General features: G+C 41.3%; 1 protein-coding gene across 1 annotated transcript in view; it reads left to right on the forward strand.

The window, feature by feature from the left end:
- Positions 1-26,785, forward strand: part of T265_04439 (hypothetical protein) — a gene marked incomplete at both ends in the record, with an annotated part of 108,528 nt that overhangs the window by 42,009 nt on the left and 39,734 nt on the right. The window contains 4 exons of the mRNA XM_009169184.1: positions 2,389-2,506; positions 16,904-17,126; positions 18,776-18,924; positions 19,588-19,953. Coding sequence (XP_009167448.1) covers positions 2,389-2,506; positions 16,904-17,126; positions 18,776-18,924; positions 19,588-19,953 — 856 coding nt within the window. The remainder of the gene's footprint in view (positions 1-2,388; positions 2,507-16,903; positions 17,127-18,775; positions 18,925-19,587; positions 19,954-26,785) is intronic.

The raw sequence follows: 26,785 nt of genomic DNA on the forward strand, positions 1-26,785 counted from the left end.
CACAGGCCTATCTTGCAGCTTGCTCAATTAATCTTTCCAAGAGCTCAGCCTTGCTTTATTGAGTCAGCGTTGCATAAAGTATAATTCAATGGCGTAAATGTAGTGATCTGATTACTTCCCCATGCCGGGGAATGGGTGTCATTTTTTATTGGATTATAGTGTCCAGTTACAATTTTATAATCACCATTTTCACATTCCAAATTAATTTTTCAGATGTGCACTTTGTCCTTGAAAGTGGAATGTAAACACAGGTGCACTTATCCCTCCAATGCATCTGTATTTTTGTGACCAACGAATAGTTAATCTACAGAATACCATATCCGAAACATGTAAACTATTTACGCAAGTAACACTTTACACAACACCATCCGGTTTTGGAAACAACTTTTTAACCGTTGCCGAGTAAGCATGCTGCGTATTTGGTTAACATATTTCTTATCAAAATTCTACATATGTAAATAGGTCTGTTCGTTCCGTTTTTTCTGGATGTCCCTCCAGCAGGCAGCCCCGATCTTCATGCCTGTAAAGTCATGTACACCCATTCTCTAGGGAAAAAAATCACGGCTCAGTAATCTAAGAGAATGGATGCCGTGTACCGCGGTCACATTCATTGATTTAATGTGACTATCCCAAGCCCAGAACATAAGATAGGTAAAAACACGTATGAAGTTTACGTGAGCGTAAATAGTTTTGGCCAAAGCCGACGAGGTCATTGCCCCTTGTGATTTCCCCACATGTAGACAGTTTTTTCCTAAAAAAATATTTTACTTTCTGTTAAAATGTACGAGAAGCAGCTCTAAAGATGCCTACTCTACCTGAACTTTAGAGTTGGAACTTGGTGTTGAAGTAAAACAGAAGGTTGTTGAAGACTGGAAACTTGAGAACTACCGTGGCCAAAAGAATTGATTGTAGGTGGTCCAACAGCTGCAACAACGTTGCAAATGGTGTCGACCAAAGAAAAGGCATTATGTCAACTGTACTTCAGACTCATCAAACATATATGCACTTATTTACATACTGATTTACGTACACTTATTTACAAAAAAATTACCTAACTCCTAGCTGAGAACGGTTCCATACTTATCAGAAGAATGAAGATCAAGATTTTGGTGTTAATATGCGTTTGTAAGGGTAGCTTGCCAAATATCATGCTTCACTGGCACCGTATTGGTTGCGTTGTGCGGCAAACGTTACATCACATATACTGCAATATAATCACCCCGCAGCCAAAATAATGCAGATATTTCGAATGGTTTTTAAATACACGATTTTTACTTTTTACTTGGGATTGATGGTGCATTTTATTCCTTGTGTATCTATAACCGGAATACTGTTGCTTTTTAGGCACCATAACAAGCGTTCTTTTAGGGACATATTCCCAATTTTTCTGTTTTCAGTGCCGGCTTTACGTTTAACGAACAAATCAGTGAACGTTGTTCATTTAGGATGCTCCTAAACTATACTTGAGACTTTGCTAGTGCTGAAACACATGAAAACTGAAAGGGTTTCCAGAACCTATTACTCGCGAACGGATATAATATAGGAAAATTTAAATGGAAAATACGATAACCAACAGAGCTTTATTATCACGAAGGTTATCACAATGGACGATACCCATTTCAGTACTTGGCCAAGATAAGGCGCGCATATTAAGGACAAACGTCAATAAACATCTTTTTGGAGGTGACGTTTCAATTCCCACGTGGCATTTTCTTCGTTTCAAATCCATTATTAAACCACCGTTGACAGTTATCAAAACCGCAACTATAATGTTGGACGGAATTATTCATATGGTTTTCGCCGCTCAGAGAATTTGTGTCAAATTTCATGCCAGAGAGTTCCCGCAAGTAAGCCATTAACAATGTAATGGTGTACGAGCCTTTTAGAAATCTGAGGTTTTTCAATTTAAAAAACAAAGCCCTGGACGATATCTGCGAAATACACTTTTTCCTATCCAAGGTAATGATGGAGTTACTATAGCTAATAAATCCTTCGAATACCTCCATTACCAGTTTGGTGAGGTTTGTTGTGGTGTCCTCTGGATATAGTTGAAAGAGTAACGAAGACATAATGAGTTGTAGCTCGCCATGTTTTGTTGAAGAGGAACTTAAAAGGATGACGATAGTGCGTCCGCGTTTTGCGGGCCTATGGTAAGCCTAATGTAGCCGATATCACCGAAGTACAGTGCAAGTCAAAGGGGCAAGTTAGACGCTTTTGGCAAATTCTTATGCATCTGCAGGTGATTATGGCTATTTGCAAACTGTACGACCGAAATATAATTCCTTGTTTACGTACCAGTGAATACTTTTGCATTTCTACTTTATAGAAAATGTGACTGGAAAAGTAACTGCAGCTGAGCTGCAAAATTTAATTATTTGTCTGATTTAGCGCATTTAATTTCGTTGCCAGGCAAAATGACCGTCAGGCAATCTGCTTCCTCTATGCCGCCTCAGTTGTGGCGGCCAGTCTATCGATTGCTGTTGCGTCAATGAAATACTCGGATACCGTAAGTCTTGGCAGTCTTCGTCAGTTGGCCACAGCCTGGTTGCATTTTTTCGTTGAATTTATTTAACAGCAAATGAATGCAAGCACCATTGCTAGGTAAATGCACAAATTTGAAACCAAATTAAATTTATTGGAAGCAAAAATTAACTTCCAATATCAGTGCAAATCTCCCCTAGCTGAATCCGTTTTGCTTACACATGACAAATTATGGACAAAAACAACTGGCGTGTAGACTAATTTTTATAGATACTTTCGACTACAATTCATAGAGAGCTGACTTTTCAAACCGTCTACATATATCCGGATGTAAATAAGACAGACTGAAACCGGTTAGATTTAAACTACTAGTTGCTTTATAGGGCTAACGGGAGATTCGGCTATGATTTAGTAAAATTTCATTCCATTTTAAACATTGTCTGGAACATTATAGCTTGTCTGTTGAGCAAACTAAGGGTGCAAACGTTTGTGAGAAAATACGGGTAATTTGGGTGCGCTTCCTAGGTATTTGCTGAGCATTCAAGTTTTCTTGCTTATTATGTAGACCAGAATGCATCAGGGTAAAATTTCCTATTTATTCCTCTAACCGTGGGAAATTTCTAAAGATGATGAATGGCGCGGAACATGGCGTTTTTGCTCTGGATGAGTTTTAAACTCTGTCCAGTTTTTCCAAGAGAGGCATTATACTAGGCAAAACTTCCCAAATCGTCTGTAAAGCCACTCAAGCTAATGGCATTGTTGTACTGCATGTTGGATCTGCTGATTTCAAGGTGTACCGTGTCTTTGCTGATGATCACCTATGTACTCAAGTTTGAGCACTTCAAACCGTTTTTCAATTTAATCGGGTGCCTAGAAATGCGCTTACACTCAGGCAGTTATACCATGTATGCCTGTGTACGTGCTATGGACTCCAGCTTTGAGTGAACCGTGTGATATCTGCAAGAACGGGAAGATGAATAGCTCAAGAGGAAGAATTATTTGCGGGAAATATGAAACCTTCATGTGAAAAATTGTCGCCATAGGGGGGCAATTAACAAGTAAGCCCGTGAGGTGTATTCCGTGATTGATGGATCACTGCCGTTATATCTTGTCTAAGCGTGAGTTACTTACGCTGCTTGATGTCGAAAGGATAAATGTTCATACTACTAGTATAACGGTGATATTACTGATGGGGAGGCACGCGAGTAGTATGTGTTGTTCGTAGAATTTCGCTTTGCGTCAATTGAAAAATAGAATTCTGTTGCGGAATTCGCGGGGCCACTTTTTAACATTTGCTTTCATTTGACCGACGAATGATTGGAGGCAACGAATCGCCAGGAGTACTCGTTCGGGAGAAGATGTGTCCAGTTTTTGTAACTAAGATGCAGATTAGAGTTTTGCTTCCTTGTTCAATGGTCTGTAACCAGTCAGTTGGCATTTCCGAGTAAATAACCCCGCAGCGAAGGCTTTTCCCTTTCACTAGTAGCTGGGAAGTTGAGTGTCCAAAGTTCCCTGCAGTCTTACTAGGTGACTAGTTGCTGGGAAGTTGAGGGTCCAAAGTTCCCTGCAGTCTTACTAGGTGCCTAATCTAGGCTACTTCGAATGAGGTTGAACCCGTCCTACCAGGCTTTTCGGCTGTTCGTCGTGGACTGGTAAAATTCACAGGTGGATAGGAAAGTAATCTTGCTGGATAAGTGTAAAATGTCAACAAGCACTTTGCCCCACCGATCTTGTACCTTCTATTTAGTTGTCATTTGCATTAATACTCATTAGGCGGCATGCATAAAAAGTTGTTGAACAAGCCAGTTGCATATTAACCCTTTGAAATTCAGCAAATATTTGCAAGCATCCTACTGACAGTCTTCTAATCCTGTTTCAGTGAATAATAAGTACTGAATAAGATGTCTTACGAATAACTAAATTTGGAAGGGGGTTATATAGGCAAGTTACTTTGCTTACAGAATCCACCAGACGACAGGGATGCAGTCTGTACTAGTTATGCTTGTTGAAACAGTTTATACTCAGCATTTTTAAATATTACAGAAATAGTGTGTGGTTGTGATTCCATTTTAGTCAAAGGCCATAAATAAGATCAAATTTTGTTTTTATGGTTAGCTAATCCAACGGATAACTATACATTCCACATCTGTCATTTACTATCATTTACCCGCCAGTTAGAAACATCCCACACGGTTCATAGATAATATTTGCTAGTGATGACAAACTGAATGGCCTCATTAAACGTGCGATGGCTTGAAAATGAAAAAGAATGGATACCTGTAAATGTGGTTCTCTTTTGCCCGTTAAACCTATGTAGAAAAATTTCCCTACTGTGCAACATATTTTTGTGGTCCAAATTTATATGCGGGTTGTCGGTCATTAAACTACCAGAATTTTCATAAGATACAGACTGATATTTTTGTCTTTTGCTTAGTCGCACGTGTAATAAACTGGTCATTGTCGATTCCACTTACTTCAGGTGCATGATGTTACTGGATCTATCATTGTGGCAAGCGACTTTTCTATGATCTCGAGAATCTCCACTTACAACAATTGAACAGAAATCCTCTGGGCACTTGTTAACTCAGCGAATTATCCACTCTGGATATAGACGGCAATGCTTAGGGGTACCTCAGAACCCTGCTGTTTATTTGCCCATTATTCTCTTAGATGGATTGACTACAACTAGCAGACGATAGTAGCACTGTCTACCCAGTATTCTTCGTAAACTTTGTAAACATGCCACATCTCTGTCGAATGTAGAATATCACGCCGTCTTGCCCCATTTACACACGAAATAGCAAGAATAAGTTACTGCAAGAATTCTTATTGAGGAGTCACGCAATGTGGGCCCTAGCTGTAAATTCCCTATACCTTCCGATATCACTATTCTCTACTGGGTGGATTCGAATGACACTATCTAAAATTCTTCATTATCGGCATTCAGAATAATCATGCGAAGTGAAATATGGAGAACACAACGGAATAAAATGCCACAGAACGTCTGGAAATTTTGCGCACATGATTGAAGAGGTGACTTCCGTTACCGTGGATATACGTTATGAATTGCTATCAGCCGGCCACGCCTTGTATTCTGATGACTTCGAAGCTGTCCGTCCTGTCCGCTTTTTGGTCTTATTCCCACAGGGTTAACCCGATAGCTAATTGTTTAGCTGGTCACACAGGCGGCAGAGCGGAAACCTCATTCGTCACTGCCCACTTTGAACTAGGGTCTATTGGTGTAGTTCAATGCGACTGAAAAAGCGGACAACAGGTTATTGACTATGGTTTGGGACCAAGTTAACATCTTTTCTAAAAGTCTGATTCTGAGACGACTATATGGCATGGGAGCTGGAAAAAGTTACTAAACAACGAATCTGTTTCATATTTGATTTCGGAGAAAAAAGGACGGAAAAATTAGTTATTCTTCTTTACTGCGCCCTTCGACGAAGGGCGAAGGTATATTCCTTTTGAGTCCCCCGGGAAAGCTGAATAGCCTGTCAGCCCAAACTTATTGCAAGGTGAAGGATAAATCTAATCATGCTTCACTTCACCTTGTAACGTATTTAGGCGCCAACTGGTAGATAACATAATTCATCATCAGAGTTTCTATGATTGGTAGAGAACATAATTCATCATCAGAGTTTCTATGATTCAAATTACAAGATACTCATGCGTAGTTGGTTAAGTTTTGGCTATTTGGATAGCATGCTGAGAAAACAGCCACACCAATTACCTCAAGAGATCTGTTCGGGTCTGAACAAAAGCTTCGTGCTATTTAATGAAGACATATTCACAAGGTACAGCCGTCATTTCAGATCATTGTGTGCGCAATGTGCTGTTTTATCAAGCTACTGAAGATCATTCCCTTTGCTAAATCTTGTGAAAATCCTGATTTAGATGCCCAACGTTCAAGCACGCTAGCAAGTCATGAGTTACATCTGACTGCCTTCAAACTCCACAGTTCCTAACTGTTTCGTAAACCAGAAACTCCCCTATATTTATCGTAAAAAGAATCTCCAAAACGTGCATTCAAATTCCTACACCTTAATCAACTTGAAATTTGCGCAATTCACTTGGATATTGTCCTCCACCAGTCCAGTACACTGTCGTTCCTGCCTTGTTGGATGCTTACTGGTCTTGTATTCATAAATTTATGCTCTGGTTGATTCACAGACGACGTCGTCCGATAGATATAACGTGCCGTATTTTCGGTGTCGCTGTACACCTTGATAGAGTGCAGCTTTAAAGATAACAAGACTAGCTGGACCAAGCCAGCTAGTTCACTAGTCAAGACACAAGGTACCACAAATATCGCTGTCAATAATACCATGTTGGATGATTTAACTATTTAAGGTTCATTACTAGATTTCCAGCTAAAAGTAGGCAGTTTTTACAGGTGTCAAGTTATTGCGCCAGGCTTTCCTAACGGTATGCAACGCGTAAATTGTCGCCCATTCTGGCGCAAATTAAAAAAAAACTGGATAGTATCAATTCACCTCATCAGCCATGGACCATGTGCCAATATTAACCTCGTTTCTAAGGGTTTGCTTGTCGGATAATAAAACGGCGTAGGTGACGTACCCCAATACTGAAGGCGATGACATAATCAGTCACTTCGTGTTGGGTATTGCTCTGAGAGTTACGGTAGGTTAGACAGCTATTCAATGACGGCAATGGATTGAAGCCAGAATTTCACTTATTGTGTCTTTGATTCGTGTCTGCAAGTTTTATTAAGGCCGAGTAGTTTTGTTTTGAGATCCCCATTTAGGGAGACGTAAGTTGTCAACCTGGCTGAGTTCACTGGTTAGCAGTTACATAGCTCGTTGTTATGAGTAGATTATCGGCCTTTCAATCATTTTAACCAGCACGAGGCTGCGCACTCAGCTCTGCGATGTAGAGTGCCCTCTAACATGTGGTGTGACCAGTGAGAGTTTAAATGTTAATAGCTTTTCCATAGTGCGAGTTTTTTTCATTTAATAAAAATGTTTAAAGTACCTCAGCAGTGCAACTTTCGTGTTACGCCCAGACCATCCCAGCAGTTTGGAGACGATAATGATCATACACCGTCGGCTTTCCCACATCCTCTGCCTGTACAGACAACCGGTCCGGATTTAAGAATCTTGGATCGCGTCTCCTTGGTGTATACTGTTTCCCTGATAGACAATCTGCTTTCACACCGGCAGTCTGTCGGAGGTTAGCCTGAAAAATCCTGATCTTCACATTTTTGGGAATGATGTCGTCACTAAATGGTTAGTGGAGCTCACACAAGTGCCTTGGTTAATCCAGATCACATATGTACCTCGTCTGGGCCCAAAAAACTGGGTTTAATCACACCCAGGTTTGCTGTCGCACTTTGAAAATTATCAGGTACTAGACACATTCCAAACCGTGGAGCGGGGTTTTTAACTAACATAAAACGGCGTGCATAGTTGAAGAATCCGAACCAAGAGAAGCAAAATCGTCTGCGCACACAATGTCTCTCTAGGGACATTCTTTACTCAAAGTTGCTGAAGCAGACAGAAGTTTCAAGCAGTTTATCAGTTAAATTCAGAAAGGGAATGGTGAGTTATTGAAGCCTTCAGTTAAACCACTGGACGTGGGGAAGTAAAAAAACAGCTAGATTCATGCCCCTACGTACACGCATGATTTGGTAATTAGCGTCCTTTTGGCGAATAAACATTCACAAAGAACAATGTAATTGCATTTGACAGGGTCAAAGATAAACTTCGGACCAAAGGAAAAGAACTTTGGGCATGCGAAATGGGGGGTTTGCTGGAAAGCACATTTCAGGGTTTATATATGCTCAGTGCGTTCTCCGTCAGAGACTCAACCAACCCGAGCAAAATACTGTTGAAGAACAAATTGTGTGCTACGACTACAAGGCTGAAATCACGATGGCTTTTATATGACCTTCGTGTGCTCATTTTGAAGACTACAATAACAGATTGTATTCGTTTTCATCCTTATTCTGATTCTGTTACAAATCCTCTGTAACAGCGCGGTTTTAGTTCTTTTATTTGATTTCTCTGGTGACGGTGAGTGCAAAAAACCAGGCCTATTCCTTTATACGTTGAAAGAATGATATATAACTGTAGATATAGGCGCCTGATGGGTTGCGAGGGGGACTCTCCTTTTCCTTCCACACTTTAATGGGAACTTCTTTACTTATGTTTGCATAGTGGTCAAGCATTGTCATGGACTGTTTGTGTATAGCTGTCTACGATGACGATGATATGAAATTTCGCTGACACCATACTTCTTCCGGTCAAGTGATCAAATCGGTTAAACCAGCCGGATCTGCTCTGTGCAAAAAGACCTTACCATCTTCTGGGCTTTCGCGATACGCCAGAATTCTCGGTCATTTTTTCAGACAGACAACTGTTTGTCTTTGATTGAGAGGGTTGAGTATATTCAAAACAAATTTGGTCCTATAGTTGAAGCTAATCTGTCCTGAAAGTCCTAAAACATCTCTACAGCTTCTTCGCTCTTATTTGGGATAAAAATTAGAGCGCATCTCACAAAGCTCCGGAGGGTCTCGAAACGGTGGACTTCCAGCTTGTGATTTGAACACTGCCAACAAGCCACCAGCGTCCGATCACGGACAGTCTACGGTATCATTTCTCCTTTAATCAAGGAATCCAGTTCACGTGTTGATTGGCTCTCGAAATGATTATCTTTCAGTTGGAGGTTTTACTCTACTTGTGCAGTTATTTGCTCTCAACAACTTATAGATTCAGTCACTCCGAGAATAGTTGGGACCGATTGGGATGTCGTCGTTTCAGAAAGGTTTGGTAAAAAATCGGTGGATTTATGGCTGGGCAATGGTTCGCTTTTGACACAAAAGCTGCGTCAGGCCAAGTGGGTAATTAAGTAGGTTGACTGGGCTAAAAGGCAGTCAGGTGACCCATTCGCGAAATTTCTTATGACTAGCCGACTTGATCAGTGATGGGTGTTCAGTCTGATATTCCTGTTTGTTGGTTAGTGGGGATGAGCAACATTCACGATAGATTGGTTAGGGGGAGGATTTGTTTTCATTTTGAACCCTGATTTTTGGTTCTTGCTATTTCCGTGTTGGAAATCCGAATGGAAAATTCTTCGTGGAGTCGTTCACCTGTGTTCGTTCAAGGGTGCCGGGACAATAGATTTGGGGATGGGGGTGGGGGTGGTTAACTGGATCTAACTCTACTTGGATTTTGTACTTTTAGACCCAGGCCATTTCGCTGATAACTGCACACCGCTTCGTATCATCTCGGCTGATCTAAGACAGCTCTCCACACTTTTGAAAGTTCTACCCCCTCTATTCTATTTACACTGGGAAGCTTGGCGATTTCCACCACCTCAGCCAATAGTCGCCGTGGTGTGAATATTAAGCCCCGTCTCAGGAAGTTCACTTTTTCTAAATCTATCCTATGTCCAGTGTCTAGTGCATGTCCTGCTATTGCCGAATCTTTGACTGTCACCCGGGATTCGTCTACGTTTCTCTCTGGTCTATTAATGGAACGCTTATGCTCACCGATTCTGGTGTGCAATTTCCTGGCTGTCCAATCTATATAAACCTTCGTATACACAACCGGAAGGCGATTCTTCAAATGCACCAACACCAAGAGTAAAGTCTTCCCCTTCTGGAATGCTACTCTACTATTAACCGTATTCAGTACCCTTCTAATGACTTCAGATGTCCCTTTTTTGTATGAAATAACCGCTGTTCCGGTCCACTACTTGTTGGGCCTTGGTGTTGGCACCAATACCCGTTTTAGTTGCCGCTTAATTAAACCCACTGGGTATCCGCTATCTTGAAGTCGCTTTTTTACCTCAAGTTGTGCAGCTCTTCGGGGAGACCTCCTTGTACACAGTGCCCTCACTCTCCTAAACACCACTGAAACTATACTAGCATATACTTCTTTTTTATGTGCTGAGGAGTAGTTTAAGAACGTACCGCTATCTGCTGATTTCCGGTGAACAGTGATTTTTAATTTCCCATTAATCTCGTGTGTCATGCAGTCAAGGAAAGGTAGTGAACCCGAGGTGGACTCTAGCTCCATGTATAAATTACGGTGAAAGTCCAAAGTATTAAGATATTGAACGAATTCGTTCACCTTATCCCGCTTCATCACACCGAGCGTGTCATCTACTGCACGCAAGAAAACCCTTGGTAGACACTCGAATCCGTTTAAAGCTTTCTGCTCAAAGTCTTCCATGTACATGTTTGCCAAAATTGGGGATATTGTCTAAACATTGTTCATGAGAGTATATAATTCGGTCACAAACAAAATGACTGAGGCCAAGGCATAGTTTTATGCCTTGAACTATCTCGTCTACGGAGAGTTGCGTTCATTCTTGCAGCGTTGTCTCTGCCAGTAAAAGCGTTCTCGATACTTCCACAGCGTCCGCTAGCGGGACGCTGGTATACATCGACTTGACATCAAAGTTAACCAGGACTTCGTCTAGCTCTATCTGAAACCCAGCTACTTTTTTTGACAAAGTCATACGAATCTTGGATGTGTGTGGGTGACTTGCCGGCAAGTTGCTTAAGGATACCTGTTAGAAATCTCGGCAGCCCATATGGTGGTGAACCCATGCCGTCCACTATTGGTCTTATGAGGACACCTTCCTTGTGAATTTTTGGTCGTGGTTGGATTGCACTGATTCTGTTCATCCGTAACTGACGCCCAAGTGACCTGAGTTCAGGACCATTTTTGTTCAGGAAATCTAAGCAACTTAGTGTGAACGTGCGTGCCGAAAGCTGGTTTCACAAGGAACAACAGTCGTTCAGTAAGCAGTGCGGTTTCATCTCAAATCCACATTGTATCGTGTTCATTTGTGGTACGTGGGCTCGTTGCTCTTCACCACTCTCCTTGCTTCGATATTTCTGGCATGGGTGCAGCTTGTGGAATGGAATTTCGGTCAGCTTAGTTCAAAGAATCATCGTAGCACTCAAGGAAAACCATCGCGCCAAGGAGAAAGCCTTTGTTTGGCCTCCTCAAATTAGCTGCGTTCCTTGTGACGTAGAAAGCCTCAAATGACCTGTTTTCCCTAATATGCGCAGTTTTTTGTTTCTATCGTGTCATCATATGTGCCGCTTTGCAGTCTTTGAATCTGAAAGTATACCACATGCCTAACAAAAAGGTCTTGGCTGGTCAACTGGATAGTCCGTCTGCGAAACAAAACTGACATGCCGTTCAACAGATTTCCATCTGCCTGGAAGCTGAGGTTGTGAACTGTTGATGCTTTCGTAGGATTTGCATTCATATCATCCCCGTTTGGGCCATCCACCATTTGTCTCGGATCAATTATTCTGGGGATTCTACACCAAATATTAGAACACTGAGCTCAATTCATGCTTTTGAGGGAGCTCATTGGTAGTGAATACCATTGCATTTGCTGGGATATAAACTCTGACACGCATGGTAAAAATGCTACAACGTCTTCAAATCAGTCCAAATGAATGTCCACGCCAACTTAATGCAAGTTTTATGAAATGATAAGACAATCTTGTTCATAGCCACACCACTCTCTTTTGAACGGCCGTGTTCCTGTTCTGGCCTAATTATTCCGGCGAGTCCACACCAAAGGGAAGCACTGGACTCAAGTTTCGCTTTTATTAGAGCTCATCAGCAGTGCATATCCAATGGCCATGCCGGGATTTGAACCCCAGACATCTGACATGCGAGGTGAGCGTGTAACCACTACTCCACCAACGCACGTTGGAGCATCTGAATTATCACCTCTGAACAGGCGAACGTGTTCACACTTGAGCGATGTGATTGATGTGCCCGACTCATCGAACGACGACCCAGTAATAGTCCTGGTTGTGACGATCGATCGACCCGCCACCCAGGATAAAACAGTCTGAACTCGGAAAACGATAGACCCTCAGTTCTGAACACTCTTTGGGACTTACCTGAAGCCCAGGTCACATGGGTTCAACCACGACATAACATCACATTCTCTAACAGAACATATTTTATAGGTGTCTGGACGAAGCTATAAAATAATATTACAAAATAACCGAAGTTTCGACATCGCTAGGAAGCCTTGAAGCCTGATCAGGTTTACCCTTTATTCAGCTACATGTTAAAAAATTATCCTGATTGGGTCAACAAAGCACGAAGTGGGAGTGCGAGAGCGTAGTGAATTGGATGCCATCGGAGACTTAGGACATAACAAGACAATTCACACCACAGGTTTGGCAACAGAAATACCAAATATATGTGAACTGTCATAGTTTGAGACCAAACAACGGACCACAGAGCCACGGGATTATGCACGCCCAGACAAAATAAAGGCACGTGGAATCGAACCTTGTTGTTGCGTTTGGCAACGACGTTGAACGACCTGGCCAGAATTTACGAGTTACCTGTAACAATCAAACACGGAACGCAACCAAGTTCGATTGCAGATTATTTTGGCTATATGGTATGGAAATTATCCAGACGACTCAGGACAATGCGGCCATTATATAATAAAATACTATATCAATCTACGTTAGAGACGCCGAAACTCCTGGTAATTTTATTTGCCTTTCAATATTTTGCGCGTTGTTGATAGCTCACATCACAAAATGCACCTACAGCATGATAATATCCGGAATAGCCTCGCTTCCCTCTCTGTATGAAATATTGTTTAGTATCTTCCCAAAGCCCATATTTACCAACTGAATGATGGAGCTACCATGGATTTATCTTCTCTCATGTCTGACCTATCCTCAAAACAGGAAACGAGCACTGTTAAAAGTCGTCGGAGACTCTGAATGGTACATATTTGCTATCCTGATAGCTAGTTATTTGAATTAATTGTGTCCCTGAACCTTGTTCAGTCCCATAAACTTTACAGAGAAGCATTTGACACCTAGCAGAATGACTGCTTTCCTTGAATATGAAATTCCTTGTAGCCATCGTCACTTTGAAAATGTAGTTCACTAAAAATCACAGCTCCCACCTAACTCAAGATATGCTCATCCAATGAGTATGAAGACAACGATAATCACCAAGCGAATAAGATCATTACTAACACAGTTATTCTGAATTGGAGTCTATCCAGCTTCAACAACAAGCGTTATGCAAGCAGTTTCAGCCATCCAACCCAGACTCTGCAGCCAAAAGTTTTGATTTCATACTTCCAGCACCCATCTGAGAGCGTTCTTGCGTGGCTTCAACATCCTTACCCATTTCCCAGTCTACAATACAAATCAAGGAGAAAGGGATTGCAACAAAGCGCAGCCTAATCCAGTTAACCTTATACTAACTAGAAGAATGGTTTCAGCCATTGTGACTAGGTTTACACGAGCGATTGAGAGTTTGCATACGAACACGAACCGCATGTTGAAGCCGCTCTGAGAAACATGGACGAAATCGGCAAACAGGGGCAACCCATGCTTGAAACTTCGGCTCAAATTCGATAATCCAGAAACGATGCAGCACTGTGGTGCTTCGCCGTATCAGTAGTTAACCACGCAGTGCATTTATATGTTGGCATTTCTCCACGTGTTGAGGTGTAGCCTTACTCATCATAAAACGGTGGCTCAAGCACGATATACGGCACCTGACAACTTATCCAGATGTTCAGGCATGAACCATGCACACATTCTCACACGCAAACGCACGAGCGCAAGCGGCAAGACTTTCAAACTACCAGTGAGCATTTGACAGTGTGTCGGTCAGTCTTTGAATAACCACACTGATCGTTTTATGATCAGTAACTTGCTTCATTAGAAGGACCAATCTCGGTGACTGAAAAGTCATACAGTACCACCTAAAGTATCCGACTTTTGTTTATATACATTTTTATTGTGAACATCCCTCCGCTACAATGAAATCACTTCAAAGGTGAAGATACTGCTAGGCGCTAAAAAGAGCAGTGTAATGTTGAATGCCTTCCCTGAAGAGAATGCAGGTCTAGTTCAATTGAATTCAGCATGGCGTAGCATTCTAGTAGAATTACTACTATACATTTTCGTTTGAGAAATGTAAGACGCCTCGGCTTCTGCAGCCCCAGTGCTTAGAATATCCCAATTTTTCGCGTTGGGTGAACTAACTAACTTGTTGTCAATCGTAGAAAGTCAATAGATATTAGCAGGTCCCAAGTGGAGTCTAGACACCTTTGTACTTGTACCTTCTGAGCTGAACATAGAACATATTTGAACAACTAGCAGTAATAACCTTCAATAATATACTCTTTGTTGTAACTTTGAGGCCTATACAAACGATGAGAAGTCTAGTCCCAACTCGTAGGTGACATTTTGCCCTTGCATGAATCATTGTCAGTAAAATAACTTATTTCACCCAGTCAGCGCGCACGATAGATAAGGTTGCAACAGCCAAGCACGTAATGTACCACTCAAAATTCCGAAATTTATTGAGTGAGTGTTCACATAGAATTTACATGCCTGATGATTAGCCATTTAATCTGGTAAAAACTCGCCATTATTGAGCGAAATGACCGCTATTTTATACACAAGCTTAGCAGGTACAACAGGGCTATAACTTCATTGAGAGCACCAGTATCAAAACCCCTTCTTTCCGCTGCAAGCGTTCATGTCAGGTGTCACCTGTTTATGGTATTTTTGCCTGTCCTTTGTATGTTCCGGGGATGGAGCAAGCAAAATAGGAAATTGCCGAAGCATGTTCCAGATGTTGTGGGCTTACCGAACCTGAAACGACTAGACGTGTCACTCGACTGCCGAGATAATCGAGTAAATTCCAATCATGAAACCAATAACCGGATATCTGTTAAGTTGTGGACCAACAATAGAAGCCTTGTCAACTCCGTAAAACCACCCTTATTCGGCGGCGTGCCAGCCTAGAATCACGGATTAGCTGGCAAGCAGTTTCACTACACATGGATGCATTAAAAATAACCGTCTATTCCATCCCTACGTGGGACCTTGAGACGAAACACATGCAAGAAACGTAAAATGCAAATTCAGCCAGCAATTTGGCCCAATTTGTGCAAACTACTTTTTATGTATACGCAAATTCATTCAATAGGCATATCTGCACGTATTTGGCAGATTGATCACCGCTACTACCGAAAAACGATACGGAAAACGGATGCATCTGCTGAATATCACTTTTTGAACAAAACTGAAAAACGAAATTTGCGCAGAAGACAAAGAAGATTTATCTAGTACACTGTCGGTTCAGCTTTTGGCGTCACTTGTTTGGCACATTCATCAGGAGTGACTGAGTGTGCGGGTGAATGAGTGAGTGTAATTGAGGGAGTGAGTAAGTGAACACTTCTACTTAAATAGTTGCAGGTGCGCGACGCCACACTGGGTAATACGTGCATTCCATAAGCCGCTTGAGATAAAAACGGGTTACAGTATATCGAACTGTGATATAAAAGCAGAGCTTATTAAACCACAATCGGAAAATGTGTTTTGTAGTCCACTTGTTCAAAAACAGTGCTACCTGTGTAACGGTGATACTACTGATTAGGGAGGCACGCGAGTAGTATGTGTTGTTCGTAGAATTTCGCTTTGCGTCGATTGAAAAGGGGAATTCTGTTGCGGAATTCGTGGGGTCACTTTGTGAGGATTTGACCGACGAATGAGTGGTGGCAATGAATCTCTAGGAAGACTCGTTCGGGAGAAGATCTGTGTCCAGTTTTTGTAACTAAGTTGCAGATTAGAGTTTTGCTTCCCTGTTCAATGGTCTGTAACCGGTTAATTGGCATTTCGCAATAAATAACTCCGCAGCGAAGGCTTTTTTCTTTTCACCTGTAGTGTTTAATATAGCATTTTGCCTAGCTGAAAGGCAGGAAGATAGTGTCAAGTCACTTATAATCTTCAGATATACATTAGTATGTGTGTAGAAACCTCCAAATAGAACCTGCTTTTCTGTCCATCGTAGCCCTGCCTACCGAGACACACGGTACCAAGGTTAAAGGCATGAGGATACCAAGTAACGGGTAACAAAAATGAGCAATGTATACTTATTTGTTGAATTTCAATAGGTTAATCAGCCTAACTCGTCAATTATAGTGAAAAAGAAAAGGGTATTTTTAGGATACGATCGCATTGCATGATTGAAACCAGGTTAACTTTTTTTTAATTTAGCTTGTGTGATATCATATGAAGCTCGGCGAGTGTCGAAGGCTGCAGTAAACCTTTGATCCATTGGACCGAATGTGGCCAGATTCACCGACTCACAAGTTGTGTAGAGCAGTAATCCTTTAATTCACGTAAATAACCAAAGCAAAAATGTTATTTTTCAGGGAGATTTTTGCACTCTCCTCGGGATTTGCACCACCCGTTGAACCTCGTGATATCTTCTAACCAGCAGTGTGTACATGCACCAAGAAAGAATATTTAAGAGATTGCACTGTCTTCTTCACAGGTCAATTTACAATTAAATTTTCGCTCTGCTTTCATAACGTTGAAAATAATTAATTTTTTGTCATTAACCTACATTCTCACCAGAACGATCAACCGAGCGTTACGGCAAAGTGGGGCCAACCGTTGTTCGAGAGTAGTTTATATGCGACCAGCTGCCTTATACTGCTCACAATGGCAGGATTTTTTGAATGCCACAGAGGTCAAACATTTGAAGCGGTTCACCGAGGCAAAGGTCCAGTCCCTTTCAGTGTGAAATTCTCTGTTAAAGGAGAAAAAGTCAATCTGTATCTTCGTCTTGGATTAGCTAGTAAGTACATTTTCCACTGTTCTTAAAAATTCCATTTGAGATTCCAGCATATTTGTGAATAAACCTTGGTACCTCATCTAGATCAAGCACATCTTCTTGCACTGACGTCAGTGGACAACTCCATTACACAGCCTTTTATTTTTGAATACTTTGTGAGCAAATCACTCCGAATCCCAGGAACTGACAGCCCACAAACCAGACATTTATTTGCACATCAGCAAGACACAACAAATAGCTGTTTGGTCATCTCATCACTGATTTACTGTGAAGCTGTTATACATTTCCTTGGTTCTGATTGGACGATGCATCAGTCTACCCATGTCCTAAAATACTGCTTTGAAAACGAAATTTTGTGAAGTTTTTCAAAAGCAAGCCGGTGGTGCATCAGATCTAAGTCGAATTTCATAAATAGACTGTTCTTCTTGAGCCAACCAACTACTGCTCAATCTATCGACTAATCACGAACCTCAGAATCGCGGTGGAGTTCCTCTTGATCAGTTCAGCACTAATGAAACAGTAAGCTGATTGTATCCACCACAAATGACTTCCATCAACTTGACTGCAGGGCACATTGTCTTAAATCTGGCTTTCAGGATTGCACACGGCTAAGTACCCACAAGAGTTCAAATTATTTGTGTCGCCGATGATCGATTCTATTACTGAGAACGTTTACTGTACAAATTTTAGGTGAAAATGATTAGTATGGCCACTGCCCTTGATTTACTGCAAATTCGCAAATAGTGATGAAGGAATGGTTGTGGATCCAGTGTAAACTTATGCTGAGAACAAGTAATCTGAAATGTGAGCAAATCTTAATGCCTACTTAAAAGTCTATTGAAAGAGTTTGTCATCAGCTAGTAAAGAAGGCTGGTGAACTCCTATCTCAGTGGTTGAAAAAAGCGTGCGGTGAACGTATATGTTACTCTATGCAATCTCAAGGGAATAAATTTATTTTGCTCCTATTTGTCAAATAAGGCATACATTGCTCACAGATTTCATTGAGATTTCGGAGGTTACCCCTAAAGATTATCCCCTCGAGGAGAATGAACAGAATGCTGAGAGAACAGTGGAATAGATCGAAAACAGATGACATCTCCATTTCTACTTGGGATCACTTCTATTTTGACACTTTTGGCAGAGTGTAATTAATAATCCCAAAGACTAAGTGCGACGCTGCATAGACCTATCGACACATTGGGTCCTCAGAAGAAAAAGCTAGCCAGTATTACTAAAATCGTCATCTGGGGAGACGAACACCCCTTCATCATAGGAAACGCATTCTGAATGCAATGGTTCCTGTGTAGGAAGGATAACTGCGAATCAGCTGAGTAACAAGTGGGACATATATACCGACTTCTGTCCCATCACCTGTTAATCAAAAAGCACCAGGAATGTGCCAACATTGTAACCAACGTAAGCACAAACATACATTTTGGGTGACTGAAACTAGACTGTGGCATTATGTAGTAAACAAACAGTACAAATGAATTGTGAAAATCAGTTAGTTCTTTGGTCACTGAAGACCTTAGTGGTACGTCCGGTTTTACCGAATATTTTTATCGTAATCCACTGATTGTAGCTCTAACTGCAATAAATCTAATGCTTATTTGTTGAAACTGTGCTAATATGAATACTTCTTTTGTATTCAGTGTTCGGTGTGATGAGCATAGCTCATGTGGCTGTGAAATTTGCAGAGGACACACGAGAAAAGCGAAACGATGTCCTTTTGTACCTGAAGTCAATCTTGGAAATGGCTTTTTTCGCTCTGCAAACATTGTTCATATTACGCTATCACCGGGTAAGTGAGGAAGGATTTTGTTTGCACTCTTCTGGTAATCCTATCACACGATAATTTATCATCTCTGAAAAAAACTCAAGCAACTATATTGGTCCAAACACACAGTGTTCGCGTAAACCAAGACAATGATCAAAACCCTAAATGACGCACATACGATGCAAACTCACTGGTGCAATAGCCAGAAGATCACCATCTGTGTGTACAAAAGCGAATAAGTCAAAATGAATTTCACGCAAACGGCGAGAATTCGGCCTTTATTTGTCGAGTTTTGGAAGAACACTGAGTTGCGTGTTAACTCCCTGGTCCATAACTCAGACACTGGTTGATCTAGAGATAAAATAACCAAGAAGTGGGGCAAAATCCCACCTACTCCTTCAAACAAAAAACAGGCCACAATTCAGGCATAAAAATTTTGCCATACAAAGAATTACACATTCAAAATTTTTAGTGCTTGGAATGAGGAATGCAGAATTGAAAGTTTCCGGGTTGGCTGTCTTTAAGTCAATCAATGTTTGGGCTGCAACCTGAGAAAGGATTGAATATGAGTTAAAATTAAGGCCAGTTCTTTGCATCTTCACTGTTTTGTACCACCACTTTCATTTATAAATTTATAAACAGTTTATATAGTGGAATATACTGATCGCCACTACTATTCTGTTTCAGCTTGTCATACTTCGTCACAATGAAGTCATGGGAGCAGGTCTTGTGCATTTATTGACAACAAATTTGTGCATGTGGGCTGACATTTCTGTTGGAAAAATTGACAAGACTCTGAGCGTCGGGGGACACAAAATCGGACCGCTAGCCTTCGTAGAATCGAACGGGGCAGCTAACCTCGTCAACTTGTACAATCAAAGCCAGTACATGAAATCTCGGTCAGATGAAGAAGGTTTCTTCGGTGTCTCATTTTACCTCCTGCCCACTGTCAGTGAATACTGTCTTCTGGCGGCCGCTCTATTGTATGAAATTACAGTGCGTATAGGACAGCCGAGCTTCATAGAAATCGAAAAAGTAAAGGACGGAAAGCCAGTAAGTTTCCTATTTCTGAGGGGTGATGCGCTCTGTGCAACTCACACACGCACCCACTTCCTCTGAAAGACGAAGACAATCTTTTAAGTAATTGATTTAGCGAACCATTTCAAAGCGATATGTTTTATCTAATGCAATGTTTAATCATTATTCAGGAGAGGCGTTTTAATGTAATTGAGGGAAATTGTCTCTCGGCAAGCAAAAAAATAAGGGTAAAGTGGGGATCTTTTTCGTGCAACTGCACAACAAACAAACATTTGGAACTAAGTTTCTGCCCAGAAGATAGGCTCATTTGCACACATTTGTTTTTAATGACAGGGTAAGGTAAATCCAACTGAATATCCCTATTATGCTATTCTTATCCATTTTTATATGTTGCACCAAGTCACTTCGTCTTTCACTTTGTACAGTATTGGAGATATGGCGATACATAATCCAGATTTAAAACTGGTGGTTGGGTTGGTGGGAATTTTTCGACAGCTCAAGACTGATTTCGCCGTTCTTGGCGTTCATCAGGTTGATACAGTGCACATATTGCTGTCAATCGTACGTTCTACTTGAGCAGAAATTTGACAGCAACCGCCGAATAATCTCACTCACACACGGATTGGTTTCTTTTTGGGAGGGGGGAGACCAAACCCCTAAAAATTTCTTCTATGGAGTTCTTTCAGAACCATTATTTAATGTGTGGCGTCCAGAAAACTCCCGTTTCCTTTAATAAAGTTGGAACATCCGGCACTTTAAACCGGTACCTACGTGGTGATGTGCACACAACAGGGAACGTCCGTAGCATCTGAAGTTGCCCGATAGTTGTTACTATAAATCTTATAGGTGTCCTGAATTCCAGTTGATTGAAATAACTTAGGGTACAAGGACAATGCATGGGTAGCTCAGATGGAGGAATAAGCTACGCGACGAGTGAAAAGAGTGAGAGCCAATCAGACCCTGTTAAGTGAAGATGCTCCTAGCGGAGTTTATCCCTCTCATATCATGAAGACTGAACAAAGTCGTTGTAAGAACAGTCTCGATAATTCGTCGGCTACAGGAACGTAGAGACTGTCTATTTGCAGGTCTTTACAAAATCTCAAAAGAAATCGGCCACCCTCTGATCAACACGGTAGCAAAATTCAAATTAACCGATAGACAGTTATATTCACACTACACTGGCAAATTTCAAGGAAAGAAAAGCTTTCAGCTAAACTATTTCAACTACTCTCCGTGTGAGGTAATTAATCGGCGCTCGTTTGATCGGAACCAAAAACCAGGTAATTTATATCATCAACACCTGAATACTTCAGGTTAGTTATCATTTTCCGATGTAAGTCAAGAAAATGCAAAAAAATCATTGATGAAATTCACATATATGCAAACTACTATTACGTTGATAAGATGCTGAATTGGTTCTTACAAAACCTCTTGTTCCATCCTCTGAATTTGCCGCTCAAACGCATGTTTAGGGAATTAAGTATATTTTATCTCCGCTAATAATAATTTAATCCGAAGATAAATATATATTTTGCTAGCAATATACAATTTTGGTGGTTGTGTGAAAACTAATGTTAGAGGAATCCGAGGGAATATGTCCAGTGGGAGAAATCCAAGAAGAGTAATGTTAAGGATTCTTATGATCTGTTGTTGAAACAGCCTGCAGACTTGTGTAAGTAGATTTTGGGTGAAATGATCTGCAAGGGTCGTTGGACGAATATGGGTGGTTTTGTACATAGAAATGTTTCTGTCGTTATCAGAGGCCAAAACCACAAAACTAACACTAAATCATCCGGCGCTAACGATGGATCATATCTAGTTTGCCCGGATTACTGAGTGCCTATGAATGATTCACTAGTCCTACAACTAATTGAATATCGCACATGCAATGTCACCAGGCTCTATTTCCATCTGGCTACAAATCAGCAACTCGTTTTTATTGTTTTATTTGACTCCAAGGACAGTGTTGCAGCCTAGCTTGGTGTACCCTAGCAATAGGTTACACAAAGTAGCATGCAGCGGTTGGTCGGTAATGGCTTGGGCAGCTGCAGTCTGAAGACTAGCAGCCTTGGAATTATATTAGAACAGGAGGATAGCAAACCTTAGCTTGTCCATGCATAAAGGTAATTAAAAAACCCCATCAGCTTGCCCCATCCACTCGAATGAATGAGGGTCGTTCTAACAATGCTTTTCATTTGCCGAAAGAGGAGGAGTGGTAACTAGGTGATAGAGCGCACAATGAGGCGTTTCCTCACCATGTGGCCGTATTCTCAGTAACCGATTCACATTGATAATCACCAGTTTGCTTCAAAGTTTACTTCAAGAAGAATAATGAGGATGTGGCTTCAAACAGGTGCACTTTAGGATATATTGTAACTGGAGTGCTCCCATATTCGTCATCAACGTGCCACAACAAACTCAGTTGCTTCTATTCTCGCAGCAGAGTTCCAGAAAAGTCCATCTTTCTTTCAGGCATGATGTCTGTGGGCCAGCTGAAGGCGTAGCTATTCATTACTGGTATTAGTCATCAAATTTGGGACGGAATCCAATCGATCATCAAGCAATCATTATCCGTATATGACCGGATAATCAGATGCCATATTCATCTTTATGGTATATCTTGATAAGATACAGGAATAAATCGGTAGTTCTCAAGTCGGGAAGTCTATTATGTTGAAACAAACTAACTGATTCGTGTACTGTCACGTTGTAGGTGAGCAACTTTTTTCGAACAAATTCATAAAAGTCTCAGGAATATCTTGATCTAGCTTGTGACATCTGCGTTCCCAAGGCAGCCGCATTAACCGTGACCACCAGAACATTTTGCCGATTGCTGCTACCGCTTGTCTTCAGTTGACAGTGTGGCTCCGATTGTTAAAACCTGCAACGATAAATATGGAGAGCCTCATAACTCAATGAATTCTGTGCGTTCAAAACGTGTATAGCAGGCGATTTATCTATCACTTCTGCCATGGAAATGACAACGAGCCATACCACATTTGTGATTTGTGCAGTGTCCCGTTACCCATGTGAAGTGTCACCCCATCACACAAGGTGAATCCGGTAGACGTATGTTCACCACAGCTTTAATTTATCATATGGGATTCGAAAATTTATAATGGCTTAAAGGTGAAGCCAGTGATGGGATAGCCCTTGCAGCCGAGACTATTCCCGTATCCTTGTTGCGAAGTTTGTAAATCTTCGGTTATGTAATCGAACATCAATTTATCAGCCAAGGTTTTTTCCAATTTTATCAAATGGCATTGTAGAAAATTTGCTAAGTGGCGTCTAGTGACATTATAATGGAGCTTAAATTACTGCTGGAAAATCGTTTGACGGGGCCGCGCTACTGGATCCAATAACTGGCGGGTGGGACACTGGAAAATGGAGTTAACGTTGGCACTCGACCTGAATACTTTTATGGAGTAAAGGTTGATTTCGTTTCCCTGTAGCTCTCACCACTTAACCATCCAGGGCTAGACATCAGCCTTGTAGATTTTAAGGCTTCGTAAAACTCTAGCAGAACTTGCATTCTCCAAAAAAATAAATTTGAATAAATGAGACTTGGAGGTGTTTTCACATAATTCAGCCATACGTACAAGAAAAATTGAAGTATCAGTTAACAAACCTTTCTAGCTCCTTGCAGACATTGTTCAGGAAATTAAATCAAGTGTTGCAGGTGTAGATCTGCAAAACTTCAGTGTCCTCAACAGCTACCCGTGTTGTATGCGGCTACACAGTCCATTTGGCCTTACCCCAGTTTTTCTGGAAGGTTTCTGCTGGCTGATCATTTAGAGAATACTCGCTGTGAATATTGAAATTCAACCTAACTCATCAAATCTCTCATATCAACTTGTAGCTTTTCAGAAAAAAATTACGCTGGCTCTTTGTCTAGGACTTCTTGTCAAATCCTAACTAGCTGTTAAGCGAACACAATATCAATACTTAACGGTTTGGAGGAACGAAAGGGAAGACTGGAAAATTTTTTTCGGATAAATAAATCGTACAGCTGTAGCCGTTCAGGCATGTAGGGGGCCTTCGGTGCCTAGCTCCCATGTCACCCGAAGGAAGCACGATGCCTTGCATACTGCCAAGTCTCTCAAGCCTAGACAAAGTCGAGTGGCAGTGATTGGGTTTGAACCACGCACTTTCTGGTCAGCAAATTAGCGCTCCAACCACTTGAGACATTTCGCCTTGGTAGTTCACAAACATTAGGAGTATACGCTTTGCATAATGACCTACTAAGCCTCGGTTTTCTTCTCAGACTGCTCGCCTTCGATTTGTAAGTCGGTTTTCTGAGTCCTGAAGTAAGTGGATAACTTTAAGGACGGTAGATTTTTGTGACATATTCTACAAAGCTGGCGAGGTCCAGTAGAAGATTTCCGTCAATTATCGTAGCCTATAAAGTATGCCGAGCTAGACACAACCCGTCAGCATCAAATTTATTTATACTAGTTGATGCCGTGGATGAAACCGATGTAAACCAGGTGATAAAGACCTTAAGACATGCATGCAGTGGTGCAAAAGTTGCAACATATGGAGTTGGATTGTAGATCACGAAATCAGTGCTACTCTTGGGTAATACCTTAATTTGAAAACTCCTATCCCCTATATCTGCAAATGATGTTTATAGAAACGGTGGAGAAAACGGTGGTGAAAACCTTCTTAAATGTTGGAACACTACAGGAAGGTGTATGTAAGTGGATGTTATGCAGAAGAAAGCAAAAGACCTGAGTATGTTTGTGCGCATCGAATTTGTGAGTAAGCTTATGGTAGATTAATTTTGACGATACATCTGTCGCACGTTTGGTTTACTCGTTATGCACTCGAACACTTCAGTCGTATTTGTTGAACGAGATTTTACATATACTTAATATCCTCGATGGATTAGCGAATGACTCCTGAAAATAACGCCGCAAACCAAATCAACCGCTGGGATTTTGTGGTTATGCTTCATTGAACTCGACGGATAAAAGATATGCACTGATTACAGCTGCATAAATTTTTAACACTAGCACCGGAGCAGACGTTTTGCTCCGTGGGGTGATCAAAGACCCACGCAAACAAAATCAACTGTTTAGACGTAATAAGCTACTCATGGGGTTGCTGAAAGCTCTTCAACAGCCCATGACTGGCTTCACCCTTCTTGTGGCTCATCACGGAGTTCTACTAGAACCCAAATTGGCAAATATCGAAAAATACGCTCAGTTCAGCTTCAGGTGAGGCTGCCACCAAAACCCACATTGATATAAAAAATGGTTTATTCTTCGAAGATTAATTGTTATTCACTTAACATGGGCACCTTTCAAGATTCACTTTTTTAAGTTGCATTTAGTCCTGTTGTATACAGTTGCCGGTATCAGAATAAACTGTCATGCAAATAACTCTCTGCTTCGAAGCCAGAACCAATAACATCTGGGACAGTTTTCATTCCATGCGGGGTCTTACCGTTGACGGAGACGTTACTGCAATAAGCCGTTCAGTTTTCGTAATCCTGTAGCACCGCTTAGGTCAGTAGATACGGAATCCGGAGAACAAAGTAAAATAGAACTAAATTTTTGCCTCATGGGGAAGGCCCAGTGGAGTGATTTGTGGCTGGAGAGAAATTTTGCACTTATGGTCTCCAGCCAATTTTACAGCTGGTCCATCGGAGAGCACTATCATTATCATGATGGAAAAATTATGATTAGCGTAAGCTCCAGATGGCTGAATCGTTAGTGCGCTAACTGGAAGTCTGCAGTGCCCATGGTTCGAAAGCAACCCTGGTACGCCTACTGCTTCTGTCTAGACTTGTCTCAGATCTCCTAATTCTTCCTGGTAGAACACAGATAGACATCGAAAGGGGCTACTACTTTACGGTTTTTTTTATTTCATAGAGTTGGGATGTACAATCAAGGTGTTATGCAAAAAGGCTGGTAGCACCCGAAACAACCCTAACCGAATTGTAACCGTATGGACTGCATTTATTTTAGTTTAGGAGCCAGAAGTGGAAATGCTGAGGACGAATTGCGAGAGTCATTGCATTCTATGAATTCGAAAAGTGTCAAGGTTCTAGCGGCGGGTGTTTTTAAATCAAGGGTCTAGGTTAGCATGAGTTCTATCCAACTTACTGAAGGTTTGCCTGAACAAGAGAATCTCCTTTTCGAAAAGAATCTATTTCGCACATGATTTCAATTATTTTACTAACTTACCTATCACAATCTGATCGAATGTACTAGTAACCGTATCAGGAAGCACACGCATTGCTGTGGTTAAAGGGCCTGGTGCTGATTTTGTTAACACTTTAGCGTTACATCAAATTTTGGCAATGAGCGTCTTCTCTTAAATCATGCACTACCAAGAGGGTTTTGTAGCTGCTATGCAGGTACTGACAAACACCACCAGTACCATAACAACAGTACACTAACGAGAGTATAATGACAGAATAAACTGCTGTTTAACCGGTGTTTGAAAAAATAGTCCCCTAAAATCAGAAAAATAATTTTCAGGCCAACGCTCGTTAAGAACGCTGGAATTTGAACGCAGGTTTACCAAATAGATTTGGTGGCATTTTCGTGGGCTTACAGTCGGGCCAAACACTGAAGCTGACAGTATTACCTGGAGATTTGCAGGTGTATGGAGCGCCACAGAGTTTGTATCAGTTAACTTGGTCGATGATCTTGGTGACGGTAAATAGTTAAAATGTAGTTTGACTTTGCCCAATAAGGCTTTACATCATTCGGCTCTGACAGAATTTGCTGGATTGAAATTTATCCGCATCAAAATATTCTGAAGGTTCCTCTCCATAAGTTAGCAGTATCCAACCAAATGAGTAGGTTGAGCTGAAATCCTCATTGGTTTTTATAAG

This window comes from Opisthorchis viverrini (assembly GCF_000715545.1).
Source record: "Opisthorchis viverrini unplaced genomic scaffold opera_v5_73, whole genome shotgun sequence".
NCBI classification, from domain to species: Eukaryota; Metazoa; Platyhelminthes; class Trematoda; order Opisthorchiida; family Opisthorchiidae; genus Opisthorchis; species Opisthorchis viverrini.